The 10,647-nt window shown below is 39.1% G+C and overlaps 1 protein-coding gene across 1 annotated transcript in view; it reads left to right on the forward strand.

The window, feature by feature from the left end:
* Positions 1-9,003, forward strand: part of AOPEP (aminopeptidase O (putative)) — a 259,513-nt gene extending 250,510 nt beyond the window's left edge. Inside the window, exons 15-17 of the mRNA XM_070742785.1 lie at positions 1,437-1,523; positions 4,705-4,848; positions 8,434-9,003. Coding sequence (XP_070598886.1) covers positions 1,437-1,523; positions 4,705-4,848; positions 8,434-8,451 — 249 coding nt within the window. The 3' untranslated portion in view covers positions 8,452-9,003. The remainder of the gene's footprint in view (positions 1-1,436; positions 1,524-4,704; positions 4,849-8,433) is intronic.
* Positions 9,004-10,647: the final 1,644 nt, after the last annotated feature.

Consider the following 10,647-nt stretch of genomic DNA (forward strand, 5'->3'; position numbering starts at 1 on the left):
GATTTACATGATGTTTTCTACTATTGTTGTTAGCCGCCCCGAGTCTACGGAGAGGGGCGGCATACAAATCCAATAAATAAATAATAAATAAATAAATAAAAACCCCATAAAGATAAAAAGTCACCATCATACCCATGCACACCATTCATAAAATTGGCCATCTAGAATGTAAAATTTATAGCCCCCAGGCCTGCTGGCACAGCCAGGTCTTCATGGCTTTACAAAAGGCTAGCAGGGTGGGGGCATTGCGGACATCGGGTGAAAGCTGGTTCTAAAGAGCTGGGGCAGCCACAGAGAAAGCCCTCCTCCATGGTCCTGCCAACCTGTATTGCTTAGTCGACGAGACCTGGAGGAGGCCAACTCTGTCAGCTCTTATTGGTCTCAACGAGTTATGCGTCAAAGAGACAGTCCCGTAGATAGCCTGGCCCTGAGCCATGTAGGGCTTTATAGGTAATAACCAACACCTTGAATTGTGCCTGGAGACTAATAGGAAGCCAGTGCAGCTCGCAGAGCAAATATATTATATGCATTACCGAGGTACACCCATGATAGCTCTCGCGGCTGCATTCTGGACTATTTGCAGTCGACAAACACTTTTCAAAGGTAGACCCATGTAGAGCGCATTGCAATAATCAAGATGGGAGGTGATGAGGGCCTGAGTGACTGTACGGAGAGCTTCCTGGTCCAAGTAGGGCCATAACTGGTGAACCAGGCGAACCTGGCAAAAATAATCTCTGGGACAGAGGGGGACAATTTCTTTATGGAGAAGTTTACATGACAGATTCCACTAATTCAAGTTCATACACCCTCTTGCCTATGGGAAAACAGTTCCCAAGCTGGATGCGTGTGAAAACGTGTGGCATAACTCCCCAGCAATTTTGGGGATTATAAAAATTCCTTCTATCCTCTTAAACTAAGAATCCCAATTTAGATGTAGAGCTAAACAAAGCCTTGATAGAAATCCCTTGTTCTTCGTCATTCTCAGTGGCACAAAGAACTACTAGCATTATTTCTTTTCCCCTTAAAATTCTAATGAATTCTGGTTTAAATCTGAGCACTGTTAAGAGCAGTTGCCATTTTTAACATGTCCTTGGGGATAACGTCACATATGTTTTTTACTCTGAGAATAATTTTAGGTTCTTTATAAATAAAAACATTTTCAAGACTGAAATATTTTTAGCATGCTATTAAAACTTGATTTTATCTTTAATTATTTGATATTGTAACATTGTTTTAGACTTACACTTTTTAAATTACAATGGAGCCATGTTGCATTGTTAGCATGCCTGGTTAATATTAACAATCTAGGGGTAAAATGGAAGGGGTTTTTCTTGAGGGGGGGAAACACTTTTAAAAGTGTTAATAATTTAAATGTCACAGCCACATTTTAATAAGCGCTTAAATTATTTTATTTTATTTTTTATGTTTTACAAAAGGTTCGACATCGATGGTGTGAGATGATTATTAAACACAAGTATGTGGCAGGATATGCTGATGTTGAGAAATTTCTCAAGGAAGACCAGGTCAGTGTTGTTTAAGTACCGTTATTGTATTGCCAAATGCTACATAAATTACACAACAGAGATATATTGGAAATGATCCTTCAAAGGTGGAGCCAATATGTATTGTGGTTAGCTCTGGCCCAGCTCCTGCCCCAAGGACTGTGGATGTGGGGGAGACATCCACATGCTGCAGACCTGTTTTGCCCCCGGTGGAATCTGATGATGAAGGCTCCTCTGACCAAGAAGACATGAGTGACAGGGAGGAGGAGAGTGGGGCAGACAGCTCAGAAGGAGATCAATTATCTAGCTCCTCCTTGGATTCAGAACAAGAGTTAATGATACAGCCACGCATGTGGAGAGCGATGCATAGGCAATAACAACTGAGAGATTATTATCAAAGAAAATGAGGCCACCTGTGGTTGGGTTGGGCTGGGGTAATTAGTGAGGCTGCTATAAATAGCAGCCTGTGGGTTTGGCCATTGTGGAGGATTATCTGATTGTTATGTTTCATGACTGCTTTCCTGACTTTGACTTTTAGTGTGCTGATTTTTCCCTGCTTTGAACCTAAACCAGAGCAAAGTGTGTTTCACTTTGTGAAAGGACTTTGAATTGCCTCACAGCTGCAGGCTAAGTATCACAGGACTGATAAGGGACTTGTATAAATTACCAGTTTGTTTGGAGACGAGTGGTCTTTGCTATACCAAAAGAGGGCTTAGGTTAAGTGAATTTTCATTATAAAGAACATTGTTTTGAATTGTCAAATGTGTGTCTGAAATTTGTACCTGTGAATTTTTGGGAGGATTCTACCAGAGAGCCCGACAGAACAATATGAATCCTGCATTTTGTTCAAATTTGTGCTAAAATTTGACTGAGGGTTCTTTACTGTGGCCTCGACATTGCTTATTAGGAGCGTCATTGAGATTGGATCTCTTGCTCTGGAGGTGGAGATGTCCAATTTCAGAGTGGAAATTCAACTTCTGAACGTTCCTTTTTGTCCCTGTTGAATTTTCTTCAGCTTTCATTCTGTCTCTGGTGCTGATGTGCAGAGGGAATATTAATTTATACAGGAAAATACAAATTAAAACAAAGTGTAGCATCAGCACTTTTGATATTACATATTGTTCACATAATTAGACCCCATGCAGTAGGTAAAATGTTCCTGGTTTGGGCATGTCTGTCAGTCGTCAGGCCAAATATTTAAGATAATAGAATTTCCAGTGTAGATTTGAACTATGGAAAACGATGGTGAAATAATCAAATCAGATTTGGAATTTTTAGTGATAGATTTCATTTTGGAAGTGACAGATTCTTCAAGCCCAGCGTGATAATGCCCATTCAATTTAAATCATGTATGCTGGTTTATTTCTACATTAACGCAGAATTTCCACCCATGAGAGAAGTTTGCATGGTTTAAGTAATAAAATGCGTGACAGAAAGGGGAGAAATTTTAGATTGACCCATTTTTCTTTCTTCTTTCTTCCTATTTGTAAGAAATAGCAACATAATAAAAATAGCAAAATAATAGATTTTGCTAATATAGATCTTCAGTTTCAGAAACCATTGTACACCTGATTTAAGGTGAAGCTGTACGTTTAGGGTGCTGAAAATAATACAAGCAAAGGTCTTCTCCTTATTGTGCAAAGGGAAGCATATTATTTCAAGCACAAAGAGAACAAAAATAATTTTAAAAAATGGTGCTGGATGTTTAAGTGTATAAAGTTGTTACACAATCCCAGGCCTTTAAACATCTATTACTATGGAAGATGAAAGGCAAATTACATTGGAAAGAATATTTCCCTCCTACACTATCTCCTGAGAAAGTTTCCCTGCTCATTTGGAGAAGATTCTCAAGAGTTATACAGTACTAGAATTCAAATTGGTAGAATTTTGATATCCTGGTTTCATGTATAGTCCTTAAGGTTATAATTAGTAGACTTTTATCCATAACTATGCATTGCTTTTTGTCTCCAAAACTGTTTTAGTCTGTTTTGATATTTAACTCTTTTTTTCCTCCAATTCTTCATTTTCTTAGGATCCAGTTCAAAATAATGTAGAACTGCTGGCTCTTGTGTAGTTTAAAAAAAATCAGTTATGGGGAGGGAGAGAAAAGGTGATTGTATACACTGTGGGGAAAGGATTAGGATTTTTCTTTGTATCACCACTGGCACTGAAGAAGCTATTTAGACTCTGGAGAACCAATAGCAGAAATTTTGAGTATCGTAGTTCAAAGAACTGCCAAATACACCTCTGGCTGGCTCCAGAGTGGGGTGGGAACGGAGATTTTGTAGTATCTTTCCCCTGCTACGCCCACCAAGCTACGCCTAAAGAACTGGTAGGGAAATTTTTTTGAATTTCATCCCTGTGTAGACCCCTCAAGTACTGCTTTGGCTATAGTACCAATGAAAAGAGTGGACAAAATTTGTGTCTTCCTTCTATCATCTAATCTGAAGTTTTTCCAACTTTGGAAGTTGCATTTCTTTAAAAAGTCTTTTCAATGGTTCATATATCCAAATCATCTCTATTCAGTATGGATGAAAAAAGTCCACCCAGTTTTCTGTGGAGCCCTAAATTAGTTGAATACTATCACAATTAAATCTTGTCAAACGCTGTAAAATTAACCGGTCATAACTGACTTCAATTCCCATTGCTTTCACCAGGACCAAATGGCCTCTTACATTGGGATCAATTAATTTTTGTTTCATGTCTATTTGATGTATTGCATTTGCTGCCTTCAATATCAAGCTGTACCTGTTAATAAATGTTGTGTGTCCAAAACATTTTCAAGGAATTATTCCATCAATTAAAATTTCATCCATTAATGATACATTGGGATTTTCATGAAATACTATTAAATATTCTGATGTCTTACCACTTGGAGTTATACTTCTGAAATGCCACAATACTTTGGAATAATTTGGAACTTTCACATGCAAAATAAATTGGTTGTTCATAGAACATCTAGGTCACATTCAAGGAGGAAATAAATTTCCATTGTTCAAGCAGAAATGTACTTTGTTCACTTGGGTTTTCCTTAGATAATCACATTTCAGTTTTGCCTGGGTTTCAGGAAAAAATGACTGGTTGCATTATGCTAAAGTCTCACCGGTGATTTTAAAAACAGAAAAATTTATAAAGGTTTTAATTTTATTTGAAAACATCATGAAATTATATATGCTATAGGATGATTTTCTTCCTCTTACAGGCAATGGGTGTCTACCTCTATGGTGAATTAATGTTGAATGAGGATGCAAAACAACAGGAAATTGCCTATAAAACTTTTGCTACAATCCGTGACCACATGGATGCATCCTCAGCTAAAGTAGTGGCAGAAATGTTATCTGACAAGGTGATTCTCCACCCACCCACCCACCCAGTCTCTATAATTTAGTTGGGTGCTTTTAAAGGCACAGCCGCCAAACCACAAAAACCTTATAAACAGAATGTTATCAGATCTATTGTGTCCAGTCATCTAAAATACCAGTGATACAATTTTGAATGGGTAAAAAGACTTTTGATGTAATTCTTGTAAGTATTGAAGAAGAAAAATTCCTTAAATTCTCTTTATCAGTGAACAAATGTTTATTCTTTTTTTCTGAATTGAACAATCTCTTCAAGAAAAGAGATAATCCCAACTATGTATCTGTTAAGTATTTGCAAGAGGTTTCAGCAACAGTTCATATGAAATTTATATAAGATTATATGAAAAGCTTCTGTATGGATGGGATGATTTATAAGCCATTTAGGTTTTTTCCTCATACTTATTAAAATCTTTGCTGGAGAGCTCAATCAACTAAAAAATCTTCTGAAATACAGTCATTTTTGAATTTTACAATACAGTATGCCATTTTTTTACTCCATCCTTTTTAACTTCATAAATGTGAGATCTAATGGTTCCAGTGCCAACTTTAGAGGTGTGTGAACATCTTAGAAAAAAGTCTAACTATGAATGACTTAACTTTGATTTACTTATCATCCTTTGAACATTGAAAACCAGTTGCAAATGCTTCACAGATATATGATGAATAACTTTGGTAGTCATAGGGCAAATTTAATTATAAAACACTTCCCTCATATGTTTAGGACTTCTGGGATGTCATTATATAATGCATGCATGGGTAATTAATTGGAATACTTCAAGCATCCATTCCAGGCCTGCATTCTGTAGGTGCAAATTTGGGGAATCTCTCAGGTATGAAAGTTCAATATATGTAAAGTGAAACTTCCAGGATTATGAAATTGCTTCCATAAATCTTCTTCAGGAGACGGGTACCATCAATTCTGTCACCTGATTTGTAATCCTGTAACTCCAAAGTATTTTATTTCACATACTATAGAATGAAATAGAACTTACGTGACTTTAATACTTTGTAGCTTTTTTGGTTGTTTCTTTAAAAGGCGTATGCTGTAAATCGGGGGTCCCCCATCCCCAGGCCATGGCTCACTACCCTATGCGCAATTGGGCCATGTGAGCGCCAGCTTGACTTGTGGAAACAGCAGGCTGGTTCACATGCGCCTTTGTAGCTCAACTCAACTGCAGATTAAGCTATGCATGCATGCATGCTGGCCTGTTGCTCCAAGTTGAGCTGTGCACACATGCGCCTACCACGCAGCCCAGTTGCCCTTCCCTCCCAGCTGGCTGCCAAGCCGCAAAGGTTGGGGACCACCGTTTTTAAATGGTTCATTGTGTGCCTCATATTACGTTAGAAGAATTTCATAATCTTCATTAAAGATGCTTAATTTATTTGTATACCATTCTAATTGTTTCTGGAGCTGATCTGTAACAATAATGTATTCTAACATGTGAATGAAATAAATGTGAAAGTTGTTTGTTTTTTAAGTCTCCAGTTCTCGGATAGAATTATTACAGCTGACAGTCTGTACAGATTCCATTCCCGTTTTGGTTGTTTGGGTTCCTGGCATGCTGATTTGTGATTTAAGATTAAAATCACATTGCCAGGGATTACCACATAACCATGACATTAACTTCTGTTGCTTACTTCATGATGGTCTCATACAGCTTCTTGGAACCTGCTACACTTATGATACACAGAGAAGCTATTGAAGAACTTCAACTTGCTTTTTAACCATGTTCAGATGGAGAGCTCTCTAGTAAGGTGCAGAGCTTAGCTGATTGGTGAACAGTGATTGATTTCCTCTTTGTTCACAGTGGCTAAGTTCTGCACCTGAAGAGAAGGTGAGACGCAAGCCCTTCCTAAAATTTCACACCCCGATTGCTCCGGCAGTGATTGTCTCATAGCAAGTATTTTCAGAGGGCAAATGCAAAACAATGAAGAGACCACCCAATCTTTGTATACTTCTGTCTACCAAGAATGAAAATAACCTGTAAGGGGGGGGGGTCTCCAGGTTCAATTACAGCAGAGAAGTAATCAGCTGCTTTAAAGGAAGTTTGTTATACAGTGGTAACCTCTACTTTTGAACTTAATTCGTTCTGTGATCAGGTTCTTAAATAGAAAAGTTTGGAAGTAGAAGCAATTTCCCCATAGGAATCAATGAAAAAGCAAATAATGCATGCAAACCCATTAGGAAAGAAATAAAAACTCGGAATTTGGGTGGGAGGATGAAGAGGAAGGAGGAGGACAGTCACTGTCCAGAGCGAAGGGAGCGTTTCTTTTCTCTGGGTGCTGGCAGAGGTTTATTCCCTCTCCAAGCGCCCAGAGAAAGGAAAATGCTTTGTTCACTCTGGGCTGCCAAAGCCTCCTTAAGTGCCACTGAAAGGCTCCTCTGGCAGCCCAGAAAAGCCCGAGATGGCCGGGATTAAAGGAGGAATGGCAGGAAACTGGCCGGGCCTTTGTGCCGCTCTCAAATTTCCTGGGAAATTTTTCCAGACTCGGGTTCTTAAGAAGAGGCAAAAAAATCTCAAACACCCAGTTCTTATCTAGAAAAGTTCTCAAGTAGAGATGTTCTTAGGTAGAGCTACCACTGCACTTGCTTTTTCTTAGCACTTAGATACTAATGTAAGTGTATCAGCCCAAGAATGCCTCCTGGAGCCTTTTGTATATTTGCCTTTAAAAATGAACTTCACATTTAGGCATCCAAGTTGCAAGTTGTATTAAGCTGGGCAAATTACTATTGTTTCTAATAAATGCTTTTTTCCTTTTGTTGGTACGGGAGCTGCCCCTCGCAGCAGTGGCTGTTCCTGGCTGTTGATGGACCCGTCCTCCGGTGCCTACTGAGCTGATATCAGTTCTGATTTTATATACTGGCTCAGTTCAGCAGGAACAGGAGTCGAGCCCCAAGCAAACCCCAAAAGCAAACAGAAAATCTTTTCTGAGTACACAGATGTCGGTGAAACCTAATGTTTACTTCAAAGCTAGAACAGACTGGTATTTTGATGGGAAGCACAAATCCCTACGTGGGCTACCCCAGCTATGTGGGCTACCCAGCCACAATCCTGCAGAAAACACAATGATTGAAGTACGTGTAGGTTGCGTCAATGGATTCTTAACTCGAGCAACAAATTCAATGAGTGATCTCTTGAATGCTTTATTCTTCCAGTGTTTTCAGAAAGGATAGGTGTGAGCTTTCTTGTTGTTTTCTTCAAACCTATATCCTAGACACAACAACTGTGATAATTGCATAGTTAGAAGTTCCTTACAGCATTCTGGTGTGATATTCCCCCCCCCCCCCCTTCTGTTATGGAACACCACAGCCTCCTGCTTTCTCAAATTGCACAGAAGCTGACAGGAAACCTGATAGTCACAGAACATCAAGTTACCAATGCTGCAATTCTTTCCCACTGTCTGCATTCAAGAAAAATTAGAGTGGCAGAGACGCCATATTAAGAAGTGGGGTTGTAAAAAATAGACATCCCGTTTATTACTAACACTTTGCATGCATTTTCTTTCTTTTCTTTTTTTTTAAATGCTTCACTGTGATAGAATAATAAGTTTTTCCACTGTTTTCCTTACAGGAAAGGCAGAGACTTTAACTATATTTGTTACCAAATGCTGGTGGTACAGTATTAGGATTTCTTTGATTCTGGACATCAAAGAGAGAATTATGTTGCTGCTAAAACAATCAGCTGAAAAATATTTTATGCAGCGTACGTCTTTTTCTGGAAGGGGACAGAAACCAGGAAGACCAAGTCCTTCATCTCCCTCATAGTAAAATACAATTATGACTGTGAATACAAGGCCAAAAAGACAAAAGAAATATACAAGGAGCTAAAAACCCTTCAGTCAAAGGAATATTATGTGCTAATTTAAATTGAACCTAATGTGCCTTACTTAATTAAAGTAAGTCTGCGGAGAGGGGCGGCATACAAATCTAAATAATAAAATAATAAATAAAGTGAGGATTACTGATTTGTTATTATATAAGGCCCTAAATCAGTCACACTATTATATAGGCATAGTGTTAAGCAATATTAGTGAAATATTGCTCTCCTATGCCCAAAGCATTAGATGCAACCTCAATAATCTCTGAATTTGTATCAGTTCCTTCTTTGTAAAACATTTTGTAAATAAACTGAGTATGTAAACATTGTGACTTGAGAGTTTTTATTGTGTGAGACATATCTGTTAAGTGTATGTGTGTATATATATATGCCAGAAATTTCTGAATCCTACACAGGAAGAAACCCAAATATGCCAAGACTGTCATACCTGTACCCGTGAAAATCTACGAAAACATATATATGCTGTATACATAGTATGTATGTATGTATGTATGTATGTATGTATGTATGTATGTATGTATGTATAATACACACCCACACACACACACGAGGGTCACCCAGAAAGTAATGCACCACATTTTTCTATTCAACAATTATTTATTGAACACAATGAAACTTACACATAAGAATTATGTTTCTTCTACACTATTTTTCCACATAATCTCTGTCCCGTTCTATTGCCTTCCTCCAGCGAGACACATATGCCCTGTCGGTACCACTCCTTGTTCTGATCACGAAGCCATTTCTGCACTGTGAATCACCTCTTCACCCTCACCCTCTGTGCCCAGCGACTAACCGTACTTCTGTCAACTGCAGATTCCCCATAAACGTTTGTGAATATTCCCAACAGTTTCTTTCTCCGCAGTCAGAAATTCAATGACGACATGCTGCTTGTAACATACATCACTTACAGACATTTTGAAACAGTGCTGCAGCTATGCTATCTGTCTGAAGAAACACAAAATTTACACACGCACTCCTGACAATTCAAATAACGTATATCTAAAAGTTTCGCATTCGTACCATTACAGTAGGCTGAGAAAAAAAATGTGGTGCATTACTTTCTGCGCGAACCTCATGCACGCGCACACACACCATAAAGTAATGCACCACCTTAAAAAAAATTATATATATAACTATATATTGTTCTGTCTGGGTTCCCCCAGATACCAACACCAACTAAAAAGAGTATCCAGACACGCTGATAAAAAGCAAAGTAATTTTATATCTTTGAAAACAAACACAGATAACAAAAACTGTTCTTACAAACTGGAATGCTATGAAGCTTCACAGAAGAGTCACGACGGCCAGACAATACAACAGGCTTCTTGCTGGCACACACACCACTGTAGATAATAAAACCCACGCCTCCCCCAAGTTTTCAGCCTTCGAGGCCACAAGCCAGAATCAGAGACGCCAAGGATCGAAGCAAGGTCACAGGACTCCCAAAAGATAACTCTCCACAATACAGGAAGGGCGGGCCTGCCTTTTCAACCTTTCTGAGGAGAACCACACCCAAACCCAGCTGTTGCCTATTAGGGATGGAAATACCTGGCTAATTGTCCCCTTCGTTGTGCTGCCCTTCTCTGCCTCATATCTAAGATGGCTTGTGCGTTCTCATCTAATGATTCCAGGCTACTCGCTGGGGAGAGCTCCCCCCCGGGGGTCTCAGGCTGTTCTCCCTCCTCCTTGTCCTGACATTCCTCTTCCCTGTCTGCCTGGTCCTCCTCCTCCTGTTCCTCGTCCTCCCCCTCTGAGCATGGAGCCGGCAGAGTTCCAGCCGTTCCCTGAGGAGCCTCAGACTGAATCACAACATATATACTAGAGGATAATTCTCTGCCTTACAAGGCAAAGGTTGCAGGTTCAAGTCCCAGTGGGTATGGCTAGCTGATGAGGCCAAAATAAGGCCGAAATAGATCTATCCTAGTCTCCCTTAATTTTCAAATT

This window comes from Erythrolamprus reginae, chromosome 2 (assembly GCF_031021105.1).
Source record: "Erythrolamprus reginae isolate rEryReg1 chromosome 2, rEryReg1.hap1, whole genome shotgun sequence".
Classification (NCBI taxonomy): Eukaryota; Metazoa; Chordata; class Lepidosauria; order Squamata; family Dipsadidae; genus Erythrolamprus; species Erythrolamprus reginae.